The sequence below is a fragment of the Nipponia nippon genome, unplaced genomic scaffold (genome assembly GCF_047370975.1).
Source record: "Nipponia nippon isolate SJK-2023a ecotype South Korea unplaced genomic scaffold, ASM4737097v1 scaffold_19, whole genome shotgun sequence".
Lineage (NCBI taxonomy): Eukaryota > Metazoa > Chordata > Aves > Pelecaniformes > Threskiornithidae > Nipponia > Nipponia nippon.
The window spans coordinates 6,411,275-6,427,350 of record NW_028262335.1 but is presented as its reverse complement, the minus strand read 5'-3'; the positions used below and the strand labels follow the sequence as shown (position 1 = coordinate 6,427,350).

At 48.8% G+C, this 16,076-nt stretch overlaps 1 protein-coding gene across 1 annotated transcript in view; it reads left to right on the top strand.

Annotated features, from left to right (window-relative positions):
- The window catches only part of ACAP3 (ArfGAP with coiled-coil, ankyrin repeat and PH domains 3), a 102,998-nt gene extending 87,152 nt beyond the window's left edge, over nucleotides 1-15,846 (top strand). The window contains exons 18-25 of the mRNA XM_087755344.1: nucleotides 414-518; nucleotides 924-1,025; nucleotides 3,219-3,311; nucleotides 3,471-3,691; nucleotides 3,855-3,964; nucleotides 4,346-4,456; nucleotides 4,571-4,632; nucleotides 14,518-15,846. Coding sequence (XP_087611470.1) covers nucleotides 414-518; nucleotides 924-1,025; nucleotides 3,219-3,311; nucleotides 3,471-3,691; nucleotides 3,855-3,964; nucleotides 4,346-4,456; nucleotides 4,571-4,632; nucleotides 14,518-14,705 — 992 coding nt within the window. The 3' untranslated portion in view covers nucleotides 14,706-15,846. The remainder of the gene's footprint in view (nucleotides 1-413; nucleotides 519-923; nucleotides 1,026-3,218; nucleotides 3,312-3,470; nucleotides 3,692-3,854; nucleotides 3,965-4,345; nucleotides 4,457-4,570; nucleotides 4,633-14,517) is intronic.
- Nucleotides 15,847-16,076: the final 230 nt, after the last annotated feature.

Below are 16,076 nucleotides of genomic sequence, written 5' to 3'. Positions count from 1 at the left end.
TGTTTAAGGAGGTTCTCGTGGCTGAAGGAGGAGATTGTTACGCTAGGGTGATCCAGCAATTTCTAAGCTTGCTTTGTGCATTTTCTTTTGTATTCCAGCTTCCTGCTTTCTAAAAAGTTACAAATCCTTTTATTTTTACCTGCCTGGTCTGTAAGAGAGGCCACGCTTATGAAGGGTTCTGGCTGCTCAAAATGCTCTGGGATGACTTGGTCTGCAGTGCATCCCCACCTATGGTCAGCTCTTTGTTATATTTTGCTGGTGTATGTGGGCATGAGTATGGCACTGCACACATCTGGGGTACATTGGTTGGACGTGCAAGCTCAGCCCATGTAAATACAGCTGTAGAACTATGTCTCTTTTGTTCATTTACATGCTATTAACTACGTACTTCAAAATCTCTCTGTGTAAAATAGCAGCTACGCTGGAGAGGAAGTTCCGTCGAGATTCCCTCTTCTGCCCCGATGAGCTGGACTCTCTTTTCTCCTACTTTGACACCGGTGCTGGCTCCGGCCCACGCAGTAAGTACAAAGAAGGTGTGTCTGCTTCTGGCACACTTTGTCTCCCAGTTCTTCTAGGGCATGTGCATTGCACCAGACCCAAGGCAAGGTATCGGCCTCACTGGAGAGAGGGTAAATATTTCAGAAGAGTGATGGGGAGTTAGTTGCACAAGCTCCAGCCCATTGCTCTTTTATTGCACTTATTATTTTAATATCCTATCCAGTCAGTCCCTGGTGTTCCCATTCTGGTGGATGGGATTTTTTCCCAACATCTTTTACTTCCAGACTATGCATTCCATTGGCTTTTTTCTGGTTTTAGTTTTGGCTTTTATTTTTTTCCTTTTTTAGCAAGTCTTACTGCGGACAATTTTTCTTTTTGTGTTTGTGACGATGAACTCCCCTCATATTCCGTCCACCTTCCTCTAGGTGCCAGCCACATCTCTATGCAGCATCCGCTAACAGGTGGCCCATGGAGTGGCAGTGGCATTGGTCCCGGTGGGAGCGGTACGCCGTTCCTCCTGGACGGAGGTAAGGTGACGCTCTGGCAGCTAGCAGCAAAAGAGACACCCAAATTTTACTTGTTCCAAACCAAGCTTTAGAGACAGTTATGTATTTTCTTTCAGCCAAATGACTGGAACCCATAATTCACCGGTTCCTTGTGGGAAAGACAGGCTGGCAGGCTTTCAAAAGGCAAAAAGCTTCCGAGGGTTTCCAGCAGTCAAGTTACTACATCTTAAAGCCCTCGGATGAGATACAGGATCCAATCCTATACATGTGGGATCTCATGGCACATAGGCAGTAAGAAGCATTTACTTCAAATGCCCCACATCTGTCACAGGCTAGTCGTGTGGTCCATTATCATACTCAGCTGAGGAGTGGTAATTTTTTAAAACTTAGTTGCTTGTTATTGTATGAACTTATGAGAAATATTTAAGGTCCTGAGTCAGCACAAGAGAAGATTGCAGGCTTTCCTACAAGTATGTGCTATCTCTTGAAATCAGTGGAGAAGGTGCTTTAGTGCTTCTCTGAATCAGTGTCTTAAGGGCTATTCCAGTTTCAAGGAATTCAGCATTATTAGTCAACAGAAACAACACTTGGGAGATGCAGGACTTCAGAGTTGCTCAACAGCCTTATCTTGCTCCTGTGGAAGAAAATAGGAATTTTATCACTGATTCCACGGGAACACAACTGGGAATTTGACACATTAATATTCATGTGATATGAGCCAGATCCTTCTTTTTTGCTTTGGTGTGAATCTAGAGTAGTGCCCTGTGGCCTCATTGGAGTCACTCTTTACTTGTACTGACATAATGGAGAGCACAGTCTCACCAAGCAGTTTGTTTGCTTTCTACAAAAAAGGGCAATGATTTTCCTAACAGCAGATCCAAAACCAGATACGCATGATATGTGCCACTTTAAACCTTTCCTGTTGTTGCTTCATTATCTCCTTTGGCTGTTGAACAGTGCTGAAGGATGACTTGAGCCATGATTTCAGGACCACTGATTCAGAGACTGTTCTTTATACCTGGGACCTAGCTGTAGCTGCTCTGAAGATTTCAGCAGACAGCCTTTAAGGTTTAGGTGTCTTGTTCTGCTGTGGTTTTCAAGGCTCAGATCTTTAGTTCTTGCAGGCTTTACTGCTATTACTCTTTGCAAAGACTACTCAGCTCATATTTTAGAAACACTTTGTCAGCTACAACCTGGCTTGTTTTTCTTTCTAATCACAGTGGTTTGAGTGTAGGTCTTGGGGTAGATCACGGGGACTTAACCTCTTGAGCTGTGGGAGGACAGACACTCCCAGCCCTTACAGTCATTGGGAAGTTAAAAGCAGCAAGAAGCTGAGTCCAGCCAGAGTTCCCAAGGGGGCCGGGCATCCCTCAGGACGAAGGTGATGGGCCATCCCTGTTCCCGCAGGGGCAATTCCTGCATGTGCTTCTTCCGTTCTGTCACTTTCTTGACTGCTTTTGGGTGCAAGCTGGAAAAGGTACAAAGTGGCTCTGCCGCTGACATGTTGTGTGTCCTTGGACAAGCTGCTTCGTCTCTTTGTGACTCCATTTCTTCTATGTAGTCAGCTGTCTTGTAACCTTCACCAGCTAAGCAGGGAAGGTGAGAAGCACTGTGGGGAAAGGGAAGGGATGTCTGTGAAGGTGAACGAGCCAATGGACAGTGCTTTAAGAGTTTGGCTTGAGATACACACTGATATTATTTGGCCCAGTCGTGGTCAATAATCTGTCACAAGAGCAATGCATTGGCAAGTGCCCCCAGGACAACTAAAAAGCTCTGTGGAGAGCACGGATAGAGTGGAAACAGATTATTAGTGGTAAAAAGCAGAGGGATGTCTTTATTTGCTTATGACACTGCATAACCTGCTGCAAAGCTGTCTCTGCTGCTGCTCTGCTCCAGTCTACGTCACGGCGTCCCTCATGGATTGCAGCAAGGGTTGTCCTCAACAGTCCAAAGTGCCATGGCAATGTTGGAGCATCCCTGCATGAAGGGCAGCGCGGGGACGTGGACACCATAAGGCTTTGCAATTTTTCCTTGGGCAGTTTTATTGAGTGGGGCTAAATGGGATAGCAGTCCCCCTCTCCCTTGCAGGCAGCGCCGGTGCAATGTGTGTGTGACTTTCTGCGCAGCCCTTTTCCCCTGTGGTCTCAGCTGTGCCTGGTACTGGAATGCCTGTGTATTAAAATAGGCTTGGTTTGTCTTCTGTTGGCCCTGCAGGTCTGAGCAGTGACAGCGGGCTTGGAGGAAGCACAGATGGCAGCACTGATATCCTGGTGTTTGGCTCCGTGGTGGACAGCGTGACAGAGGAAGGTGGGTGTCTCAAGCTGTTGATGGAAGCGTGGGGAGGCAGCTAGTGCTAAGGCAGGATGGACGGTCAGGACTGTCTGGGGCCAGGAACAACAGGGAACATAAGAAATTGGCAATGCAAAGCTTTTGGGTCATCTCTCTCCATCCTTTTCTGCCTCTCAGAGTGTGAGGTGTCAGAGGAGTCAAGTGGTGAAGCAGAGATTGAACAAGAGGCATCGGATTTGGAAGACCTGAGGGAGCTGCATCCTGGCTTGTTGATCTACAAGGCAGCACAAGCCCGAAACCTGCCTCTCATGGCCGAAGCACTGGCACATGGTGCTGAGATCAACTGGGTGAATGATGAAGACGAAAACAAAACTCCTCTGATTCAAGCTGTGATGGGGGTACGTTGTGCTAGTGGCTGGGCGGCCACTTTGGGGAATGTAAGGTCTTGACTCTAGTTCAGAGTGCACTGACAATGGGCAGCTTACAGCCTGGTACGTGTTCAGTGCATCCTCTCAGTACTGCTGGCTGAATTTATTTAGAAATTCCCCTTTACCTTGACAGGGCTCCTTGATAGCCTGTGAATTCCTGCTGCAGAATGGGGCAGATGTTAACCAAAGAGATATCCGAGGCCGGGCACCCTTGCATCATGCCACATACCTGGGGCATACTGGGTAAGTTCTTTGCATGTTGCTCTGATGTGCTTGATCACCCCTGGACTGAGATTCAGCGTTAACACTGAGAGTCGTGCGGCGAGGTGGGCATGGGAGCTGGGTTTTGGTGAATTGGTTAGTTGTGAAACATGCCTTTTTATATCACATCAACAACTTGATTGTCTTAAGGATAATTGCCCCTGTGATGATAGATAGGGGGTAATTGGGCCCCTGTACACCCATTCCTTTTTCCATGCCACTGCAGCGGTTCCTGATTTTTCCAGACCAATATTTCACTTATATTGTGCCTGCCTGGGGAAGGACAGTGCCCTCTGCCCACTCCAGTGGGGGCTGGGGGAGCTGGAATTTCTGCTCTGATGGTCTTTTCTTTCCCTTCTGCAGTCAGGTCTGCTTGTTCCTCAAGCGAGGGGCAAATCAGCATGCGGTGGATGGCGATGGGCAGGACCCGCTCAGTATTGCTGTCCAGGCAGCCAACGCAGACATAGTTACCTTGTAAGTGCAGCCAGAACTTTCCAGTGCCAATATACAGGAACACTGCCTGTAAATAGCCATCAGGGAAGGAATAACCAAACCTCTCTCCCTTGTGCTTTCTCTGTTTCACTTTAGGCTGCGTCTGGCTCGAATGAACGAGGAAATGCGAGAAGCAGAGGGCCCCTTTGGACAACCAGGTCAATATCCCAGCAACAGCCCTACTGAGCTGCAGTACAGAAAGTGTATACAGGAGTTCATCAGCCTTAACATAGATGAGTGTTAGTGACAACTCCCCCACCTCCCCTTTGCTGTCTTGAAGTTGGGCTGAATTTCTAGAAGCCCTGAGAGCCCCGTCCTTGGTATATTGGTGTTTCTTGCAGATTGGTCTGTTTTTGATGCCTGCACATATAGGTTGAGATGCATGCAGGAAGGAAAAGGGGTCTTTCCTGTTAGCATTAAGTTCTCATGCTTGACTACTGGATGATTGATTTTGTGTAGGAGACTCCTAGGGCATAACCACAGACCATGGCGTGTGGACTTGAGTGTGTGAAAAGTATGGGAGACGAGTTTAGCATTTAAAAAAAAAAAAAGAAAAAAAAAGAAAAAAGAAAGAGAAGAAAAGGAAACCCTCTATCACCAGGAGAAGCCCACCAACAATCCATCAGATGAACCTGTCTCTGCTTCAGTGTAGTTACCATGCACTGAGTTCTCGTCTGAACAGTTTGTTTGGAAGGGATTCTGACGTGGAGCCCTCTCTCCTGGCAGCGTGACGAGCAGCCTGCTCTCTTGTGGGACTGCTGCAGTGTCTGGGAGCTGCTGGGGCCAGTTTAGAAAACTAAGAGATGACCTCTAAGTCAGGAGCAGGCTGTTTTGTGGGGCAGAGATATTTTGCTCCAGAAGGACAACAGAAGGGGTAGGATTGAGAGTGATGGCTACTCACCTTAATTGCTCTCAGGACTATACCAGCCACGCTCCCCTTTTTTTGCCCTTGGTGGTTAGCTGGTCAAAGCCATAGCTCGCCTGCTTCCTGGGCCAAGATGCAATCTGCACAGTGTTATGGAAGCAGCAGTGCTAATTTTTTGAGGCTGGGAGAAGCTTGTCGCTGGCGATGGGCTTTGTGTCAGGGAAGAAAAGCCACGTCCAACTCCCACTGCCTACATGGCTGGCTGCACGATGCAATTTGACTTTGGTTCAGTTTGTTTCCTGGTCACTTCAGATTTCTGACTTAGCATCTCTGTGAAGGAGACTTCTACTTGCATGTGTACCCCTCTGTGCTCTCCCCCCGCATGCTGAAGCATGTGAGTAGGGCATCTCAGCAGCTGGCCTGGGGGCTTTTGAGTTCCCCGATTCCAATGACCGGCAGAATCTTCTTTTTGTTTCTTTCCTTTTTCTTGTATTATTCTTTGCTGGAGTGGGGGAATGTGTTTCAACTTAGAGCACTTTGTTGCTGTGTTTGTGGACTCTGTTATGGAGATCATGCTACAATAGCTCTGCAGAGGTGCTGCAGCCACATAATCCTGTCTCAGGAGGGCTTACAGAGCACGCATGCCACTGGCAGGTTATCCTCTGGCTGGGAATTTGGATGCCAAGCTGAGATGTGCTCCTGTAAGAGCCTCTTCAGAATGCCCTCAACTGCAACCGACATCGGAGTTTTCCAGGACTCGTGGGTTTTCCAGGCTGTCCCCAACGGGTATTTAGCCTGCCTGGGCACCCAGGCTGCTGGCGCTGGGGTTGGGCCGTAGTGCCTTACGGATAGTGTTGGGGTCTTGAGGGGATCAAGATCTCGCGAGGAACACAAGAATACCAGGCAGAGTTCCCCATCCTCCTGCATTACATCAGCAGTGATACGCAATCATACTATTTTTCATCCAATATGTTTGACTTCTTTTTTTGTATACTGGCTGCTGTCGTGCTGCAGCCCTTAGTGGATTAAACCTTTGCAGGTTTGTTTCTATTGATGTAATTGTGTCCTCAGACACTGCAGCAACAGTGATCCAGCTCTTCACTCAAGATACTGCCCTCAGAGACTAAACCAGCAGCACTCAGGGTCCACCCACGCATCTAAAAGTGGAACAACAAAGAAACTCCACTTAGACTCTAGCAGGGTGTCCTCCCAGTTCAAGGGAGAGTCCCTGCTTCCTTAGGAAAGTGCTGTCCCGTGTTTTGCTGCAGCCAGACCACAGTTTTCTGTCTGTGCAATCTGGGTATTGACGTCCATCATCGTCTTCTAGCTTTCTCGTTCTTGTTCCCTTTGGAGCTTTGGGATGCACAGTGCCAAGTGCTGAGTTCTGATCTCAGTCCCAGCTGTCTGTTGTGAATCTGAAACGGTCCTAGTGACTGTGCTGAAACTGCTGCAGATCAATGGCTGTGCAGAATCTGGCCCCAGGGCCTTTCGTGCTTCCCTAAACAATCTCCTTCCGTCAGTCTTGGAAAATAAAAATCAATGAGCTTGGCCCCATCAGCCTTTTTATCGTTGGCAATGCCTCTCCTGGCGTTTTCTGCATCTCTCCACTCTTTCTGTCCCAGGAGGCCAGTGCTCTGCACGCAGCATGCTGCTGCTGAACCCGGGCTAGGTAACTCCTGGCCTGCGTGAACCTGCCAGTTCACGGCATGCTGATGGGTCGGAGGGGGAGTGCACCATGCAGACTTGCATTCTCCCTTCTTAGCTGTTCAGTGCCTGCTCGGGAACTATCCTGTAGTCTTTGGCCAGGCGATACTCCCTCTGAACATTTCTCTGAGTAGAAGCTGTGGGACGTGCCCTTAACAGATTGCAGAGGGCAGATCACTTGGTCTGTGTTCCCATTCTGTTCAGCTGTGGCACCCTCAGGAGCGATTCAGGACTGCATGTGGGATGAAGCAGTGTGACATAAAACGCAGTCCTTGCTGCAGCACAGTTTCAGAGGAATGCCAGCATGTATAAATCCTTAGTTCAGAGGACAATTTCTTTGTGAGCAGGGACCATGTTCTGACTGTAGCTCCCACGTGGGACTCTGGAGTCACATCACGGAACGAAGAGGGCTGACTCCAGGCATACACCGGTGTAAGAGATACCAAATGTAGGCAGATGTGCACTGTGCATAGCTGTTGCTGCAGTGCTGCTACATGGGTCGTCTTCAGTTTGCATTTAATATGCCCGGGGTTAAATACCTTTCTTCCTGATGCCCGTGGGAAGGTATAGCCAGCATCGCTGCCCACGCAGCACGTCTTGTGCAGGATTACAGGAGGTTACCACTTTACATTCCCATGGAGCTTCATCTTTCAGTCCTTTGCATTGAACTGTGTCACCCTAAATTTAAATGGGCTTCCCCGCTGAGCAGGGTGGTGCCTTCACTCCTGTGTCCCTGCCCCATTTGACACCCCTTCCTTGGCAGCTGAGCCCGCTTACTCTGCAACTGGTGGTAGTGTTACTATCCATCTCAGTGGGGTCAGGAGCAAATCTGTGGTCTGGCAAATCATGTGAAATGCCCTGCAGACCTCGCTGCTCTGTGCGGAGCTCAGGTGGCGTTGGATGGTGGTGTCCAGCGCAAGGAGTTGTGGTGCTGAGCCTGCTAGCAATACAGCAAAGCCCTCGAGCCTGTGTCTGCCTTCAGCAGGGCTGTGCCGTGCTTGTGGTTCGATCGCGCAGATCGCCCCGTGGCATCCGATCAGCGCTTAGGGTGCTCAGTAGGGGAACCCATATCCAGCCAAGAACTCGCTCTGCTTCCTGGGTTAGGAACTGAGAGATTCCCTGTAAGGAATTCTCTTTGATAATCCTATCCCATTTTATACCGATCTGCATCAATTCAGACATTTGTCAGTGCTGATGTCCCCTCAAGTTGTGCCCTTTTCTAGAAAAAGGCCACACTGAATCAAAGCTGGCATCTTTCAGGGTACTTCAAAGATCTTGAAAGTGAAATAGGTGTTTCGCCACTGCCATGGTCCTACTCTGTTAATGAATTTCAGCATGATCATTGTCTAGCAATGTTTTTTACATGTACAGCAACTTAAAACACCCCAATTGGTTTTCCAGCTTTTTATGAGAAGTTAGAAATAGGACTGATCCTTTCTGTAAGCCAGTGGGAACTGGAGACATGGCTTCCACTTCGGGTCATTTTATTTCACAGTCAGCATCAGTGGCTCATGAGAACAACACGAAAATCACGTACAGCTAGGTCCATTGACGCTCAGACTCACTGCTGAAGTACATGAAGTTAAAGCGTATGTAAATACTGATGCAAAAAGCGGTGTCTTGCAAGACAATTTATCTATTTAACATGTATTGGTACTTTATTTAGATTCAATGTATAAAGCAACTTTGTGCACTTTTCCTACATATACAGTATTGGGGGGTTTTATGTTCTTTTGTTATGGATTTTGTGCTGTCTTTTTTAATCAGTGAAATTGTTAAGTATTTAATTTATTATTGATGTGCCCAGAGGACTAGTGCAATTTTTATTCAATACAGTTTGTCTGTATTTAATGTCAGGATTCTTTTGTAGCATTGTTAGGGAATATTTTTCAAAACCTGCCTTTTTTCCCCCCACAATTTTCCTTTCTTACCCCCCCCCTTTTCTATTTTCATTATACAGATCATGAGGCATTAAATGCCTCTGGTTTGAAATGCTGTCAAACACTTTAGTACATCCCACAGTTTCTAAAACAAAAAGGTTCTCCAGGAAAAAAATGCGAAAGAGGCACTTCTCAATGTTTTCTGTGTTTATTTGATTTTTCCGATTGGGGCGGATGCGTGTGCGCGCGCGTGTGTGCTTAGAAGTTTGGAGGGGAAAGTGGGGAAGCTGTACAGAAAGTTTGTTTTGAACAAAATAAATGGCCAACCAGGCTACAGGGAAGACTGGATATGAACACTTTCTTTTTTTTTTTTTTTCCTTCTTTGAATACAGCTGAATTTGTGTTGTACAATCTTGTTTGAAATATCTCATGCCAAAACTACTCTCTTTTCATTCTTCCTTTCTTTTCGAAGAGTGCGTATGTTATCTATATGACAGTAACCTGGTTGCAACCACAGTTCACAGGAGGAGCTTTGCCTTTGTCTAGAAAGCAACATGCCAGGCATTGTCAAAACACAAACGGACCCAAACCATTGCCTCAGCCACGCAGATTCTGTCATCTTTGAGTTTTTGAGATCTGGGTGAATATTTATATACCTGTCCTAGCTTTTGTTTGACCCAAACCCTGTAACCAAGTGCCTGGACAGGGAGTCTAGGTTTGAATCTTTTTGGGTCTGGCACATGTCTCTGATTGCAAATGGGATGACTTCAGGTCGTTGGCAAGTTGAAATGATGCCCTCTGTGTTCCCTCTCCACGTGTCATCCAGGGAAGCCTCAGGTTATTTTAATATTGTTGTCTCTGAGATGATCTCTGCAATGTGAAATTTCCTTCAGCAGTCTAGAGGAAAAACATGGAATTGGAAGAATTTATGTCTTTAAAGAAAAAGATTTGGCAAGCAGAGACTGTGATCAGCATAAAATAGATCAGTAACATCTCAAACCAGCAAAAATGGCCATTACTTATGCAAAAGAAAAACAGGACCTCCTAACAAAATGCACTGATAAACTTGTTGTCCAGCGGCCGCAACACAGCCGTTGTCTGCTGCTGAGCTGCTGTGTTGTTCCTGCGCTGCTCGACTGCCCCGCACCCACTTCTCTCCCCTCACTGCCCGAGCATTACTGCTTTCAACCAAAGACAAAACAGGATGAACGGATTAAATGCGATATTAACCCGTGGGTTAGCTGGTGAGAAACGTGTGTGAGTGCGCGTCTGGGTGAGAGCGCGTGGTGCTGTTATATGGAGAGGGGGTACGGGGAAGAAGGGACTGCGCGAAGGGAGAGTGAGACTTCTGAAGAAACAGGATTTTTTTTTTTTGAGATTCCAAAATGCAGAGTGCTGTTTCCATAGGAATGTGATTCACGCCAGTCTGCCTGCCGGTTCCTCAGCCTTGTAGGGAATTTGGGCCGGGGTACATCCCTTCTGAGCTGTATGCCCGGCACTGTGTTAGTGGGGGGCAGGGCAGCTGAGTTGTTATGGGGAGGGAACGAGGGATAGAGGTGGGGGTAGTAGCCGGGATAGCTTCCAAGGCGCGAGGAGGACCGTCTGTGTTCCTAGTGCAGCAGCTGAGATGGCTGGGGAGGCCAGCTGGAGCAGGAGCATTCGCTGCACGAACGCCTCCCAGCCAGGGCCACGAGGGAGCAGGTTCGGTTTGTGCGTCCTTGTGCTCCAATAGCAGCAGGAGTGGCCGGGTGGTTGCCTTCAGGTTATCGATGGAGCTATAGACCTGTCTCAGTTGGCTTCCATCCATCATGTCCCCCCAACAGCACACAAACGTTAGCATGGAAGCCCTCTACGTGCAACCTGCGGCTGCCAAATCACAGAAATAGAGTAAACCTTTCTTACTGTGGGGTTACGTGGGCTGGCAGCCTGGAGTGAAGGCCGTTGAGACGAGGCAGCCCAGCCAGCCTCGTCCTGGCTAAGGCTCCACACCTTCCTATCGAAACAGCACACAGAGAACGGAGTTCTGTAGCCAAGTGGAAGCTGCTAAGTGTGGTTGGTTAATACGGCGCTGTCGCACACCGAATGGCTGGGCTGCTCTACCGGGGGCTGACGCTTGCTGTAAATATGCTGTAACCTGTTAACCGCCTTCACTTGCCTGCTTTCAGTACGACTTTGTAACACGTTTTTTAATTCCCCCTTTCCCTACACGGCCTGTACTGACTGTAACTATGGAACCAGATATTCTGTATGTTATTATCTTTGTACAATTTTAAAACTGTTGCTGTGGTGTCTGCCTTTTTTCCCCTCCCTTCTCTTCTATTGTCTCTTGAAACACTGTTAATAAAAATCTAGATAAACTCCTTCCCTCCTCCTTCTTTGGCTTGATTTATTTATGTAGGGTTTCTTGCCTTGTTGCCTGTATTAACTGGACCTAGAAAACCATCCCCTTTTAACCTGTTTTCCTTCTCCTCTGCAACCCACAGCTTGAATTTTGTGGCAGCGAACAGAGCGGAATGCCACGTAAATACTCTGCATTTTTGTTTGGGTTTCTGTGTTGCTGTCCTGTGATAATGTGATTTCAGGGTGCTTTGGAAGAAGGCTGGGGTAGAGGTGAGAGGCTCCGATCGCCCCCACCCCTTCATGGTTCTTCGGAGTACCCGGAGCAGTTAATGCTTGATATGTTATGAGCTCCGCTGGTGGCTGTCCTGTAAAAGGAGACCTTGCACTAGATGAAAATACCGATCTTCTGCACATGGACACCATTTCCCACGTATCCCAGTGCAATCCTTCCCCACTTGGTTTCTCTCCTGCTGTGTGTCTGTGGCAGAAAAATAAAAGAAGAAGAAGAAAAGAAAGACTGGCCTGGCCTCATGATTTCTGTCGTACTTAGCATGGAAAACAAATGCAGAAAAATGAAATTGTGGAATAACCTCTGTTTTCCCCTGGAGGGACAAACAGATCCCAATTAATGAATCCAGGTAGGCTCGTGAACTCAGCGAAGGAGTTCGATGGGAAGGATACTTGGAACTCAGGAGCATTACAGGCATTTAAGGCATTTCAGGCAGGAGAGCTGCATGGCCTTACGGTAAATTTGTAAGCGCAGAGCTTGGGAGGCCCGTGGCTCGCTCCTCGCCCTGTTACTGCCTCCCAGCGCCACCCCTGTATTTTGATACCTTTCTGAAATGGAGACTGTGGTCTCATCCAGCCTCACAAGGATGAATACACTGAAGACTGAAATGTGATTACAGAAACCCAGATCTCCAGAAGACTGTCTCTTTCTTTCTTTAGTTAATGAGGATTAAATGCTTAAATATCTTCAAAAATCTGGGCCTAATACTTCGCTACAACAGTAGGATTCTTGTAACTGGAGTTACATCTGAGTGTTGCCAGAACAAACATTTTACCAGTGTGCAGGAGGATTAGCGATCTCGCTGACCAAGGATGTATCGATGATTTTACCAACGTGGTGGGGCTGCTGGCAGGGGGTAATAGCAATTCTCTGTCCCGCTGCCTAAGAGTGGCACTTTGACACCTTCCCACTGGTGCCAAAACCAAGTCAGGATCCAGGAGGAGGAGCAGCAGCTCTTAGCTGGTCCCTACACCAGCGCTCAGCCAGTTCAGCACTTACCTGTGGCTGCCCGGTATACTTAACGATTCAACAGCAGACTCGTTCTAAATAAACCCTGGAGAGATGAGTTTATTTTCCTCATAGAGAAGCTACCTGGTTTCTATTTGGTGTGTAAGTGTGGGGTTTCTTCTCCTCCCAGAAAGGGAGCATGCATTATTGAGGGAAGGCGGGGAGGAGGCGGCAGGGGCCGGTGGAAGCGCACGCAGAAGGAGGCAGGGCGGGCTGCGGGGGTCTGTCGCTGGGGGGGGGGTGGTCTGATGGGCGGCAAGGCAGAAGCCACCGTAACGCTGGGGTGTATTTGTACACAGAGGACAGCGCTGGCGGGGGCGGCGGAGGCAGGCCGAGTCCCACCGGTTAGGAGGGGCTCAAGGGGCTGTAATCAGAAGCTAACGGGTAGGGCAGGTTGGTTTTGTGGCAGGTACAAAACCATACGTTTCCTGAGCATTGCTGTGCCTGAAAATCAACAAACCCTGATTAAAGCCTGCCTGAGGATACGGCTCATGTTAGAAGCCTTTGCCACCTGCATGTGGATAATGCTGAAGACCAATTCTCAAGATCTTCTGGGCTGGACACTCTTTCTGTACTGAAAAGAGACAATTCTCACGTCCCATCACGCTCACCCACGAGCTGGGGTGGAAGGGGACACGGCGTTCGCAGAGGGACCTGTCCTGCGAGCTTGCGGCAAAGGCGCGGCTGGAGGAATGCTTCTGGGAGCGTGCCTCCGGGGCGGGAGCGCTGCCCGGCGAGGCTGCAAGCCTCCTCCCTCCGCTCCCAGCCAGCTGGACGCGCTCAGACCATTCTCTCCAGCTGAGTTTGCGAGGCAATGTGAAGTTACACTGGATCCCGCTATCGGCGTTGTGGAACCGAGTTTTTGTATTAGCTTTTCCCCCAGCGCTGCACCGAAGTTGCCGGTGACGTGCCTTGGAGCTACGCAGCTCCCAGCAGCTGTGGATCTGCGCTCTCCGTGCCTCTCCAGGACGTCTTCTGTCAGACAAAGGGCAGAGGAGCTCTGTATGAAAGACTAAAGGTAGCTGCACCTCTGTAGGTGAATACCTGGGATCTCTCCCTTATCTTTTCCCCTGTGGCTACGTGGGTTCATCACCAGGTGATGATGAGCTCAGTAGTCCAGTCCGTGGCAGAAATTGCCCTAGAACATCAAGCAGCAAACATACAAGCAGAGCTATCATTAATGGGAATGCGGGTGCGTAATTATCTCTAGAATTGTAGCATAAATCTGAAACCGCTCCTGCATCAAGGCAGATTCTATCACAGAACCACGGCTGGGACACCCGAACTCTTTGCCTTCACTTGTGGTTTGAACGGGGCCTCGAGTCAGCTGTCACGGAGAATTGTTATTACCTGATAGTGCCCTTCCACAGGTGGTTTTGTTGCTCTGAGAAGCCTGGCTGGCAGAAGAGAAGCCAGACCAGTAGTAAATCACTTTGTCTCTGTTCCCGGCTGAACACGGTCTCCAGCAAACCAGTACCGAGCCCTGTGGCCCGACTGCGTGAAGCTCTGCTGTTGCACAAGTGGCACAACAAAAGACCTTGGCACTTCAGAGCACTCAGCTTCCAGAATAGCTCTCTCCTTCAAGTCTTAGGAGCCTCTCTACTGTCTCTTGGGCTTTGGAAAAAAGTACCAATACTATTAAAAGCGAGGAATTATCCTAAATCTGATTGTGAAGCAAGAGTCCTGAGAGCATGTTTACACGTGCCAGCTCCCAAATAATCCTGTTCTTATTGACAAAGAATGGAAAGCCAAAACAGAGCCCTCTGAGGCAGCGCAAGGCTAAGGAGCTGGGCTCTGCCTTTGTATCGCATGTAGAGCTGCCCCTTACATCCAGGTGACACTCGTGAGTTCCAAGTGGAAACGGCCTGCGGCACCATCATCTCCGCGGGTGGGAAGTATCAAAGCAAGGCAAAGCGCGAATATTGGCACTAATGCCTCTTCCTGTGTATTTTTGCAGGAGATGCCACCTACCTGGACATCTTCCAGGAGTTCTCTCAGATGGCTTCCAACAACCCTGAGAAACTCAGGAGCAGGAGCCTACATTCCAGCCCCTCCCGCAGGCAGCCCCCCGCCAAGGCCTTCTGCTGGAAGGGCAAGCTCCGAGCTGCCGCAGCTCCACCAGCACCCGACGGCAGAGACGTCTGAGCCGGCGTAACGGGCGAGCGGAGCTCAGCTACCGAAGAAAGACGTTCTCTCTTCAGACATGCTTCTACTAGAAAGCTGTGTTTTCCCTGGTGTCTGCTTTTGTACCCTGACCAGGAAGATGACAGACGTTCCCGGGCTAATTCCAGAATAAGCATGCATTCCGGCTGCAGGCTTACATCCCGTGCCGGGCAGTACCTGAGTGCAGCTTAAAATGAGTTAAGCTGATCTTTTAGCGCTCAATGCCCTTTCCACATTGCTGTTTCTGGGAAAAATCTCCCCTTTCTGGGTGTAAGCCACCACTAGCATTTATGATACTGCAACAACGCCCACCCCTACCACGAAGGCCAGGTGAGCGGTGCTGACCGGTGAGTATGCCAGGAGGAGACCAAGTGTGAAGCGCTCCTAAAACCGAGCAAAAGTGAGCGTCGCAGGCTTTCAGCGATGCTGCTTTGCAGCGGTGCGGCCGGAGCCAGACTGCCCAGCTCATCAACAGGCAGCACCGGCCGCCCGCCGCGCTCTGAGGTAGGGCCGCCTTCCCACAACGGTGGCCGAATGCAATTCCCAGGGGCGCGAGGCCCCCCGCACGCAGACCTCCCGTCCTCTCACAGGCGAAAGGCCGCCCAGGACACAGCACCCGCCTACCACTAAGCCGTAGTGGTCCCAGTCCCCACCAGTCCCCTGCCAAACCTTTGGCAAAACACTTCGTTTCGCTGTGGAGCTCAGCTCTTCAGATACCTCTCCCACCGAGTGCTTGCAGACGTTTGGTTTAGCGTGGACCAGGAAACAACGCCGACTCCATGGAGACTTCACGAGCAACACGGAAACAGAATCCAGCTCTTTCCCTCAGGGGCTCTCTGTCTCCGGCCGGTTGTGCATCTCACTGTTAGGAGAGTTGTACTCTGCTGTAAAGCACGGCTTTCGGTATTATTTTTGTCATTTTTATTACTGTATGTCATAGTTACCAAAAATAATAAAAGGTTATGTGTGGACTATAGAGGTATAGGCACCATGCATAATAAATGCATTGTCAAAATGATATATATGAACGATGACGTGCTGAAATGTAATATATCTTGTGGCAGAAGAAATGTATTTTTTTGAAAAGGTGGGAGTGAAAAAATCCCACATGCAAACAGTATCTATGAACGGAGAATAAAGACGGGAATTTTTTTTTAAATTCACACACATTTCCTCGTTCTTTCTGATTCTAGATCTTTACAAGCCAGTGAAGTACTTTAGTATGAGAAGATTTAAAATATGAAGTTTCTCTGGCAGAGGTTTATGGCTTGAAGAGAGGAAGCTAAATGAACTTTCCTCCAAAGAGACAGAAGATTCTCACTCTTGTGGTAGCCCTTCTGTTTTACCTGATTA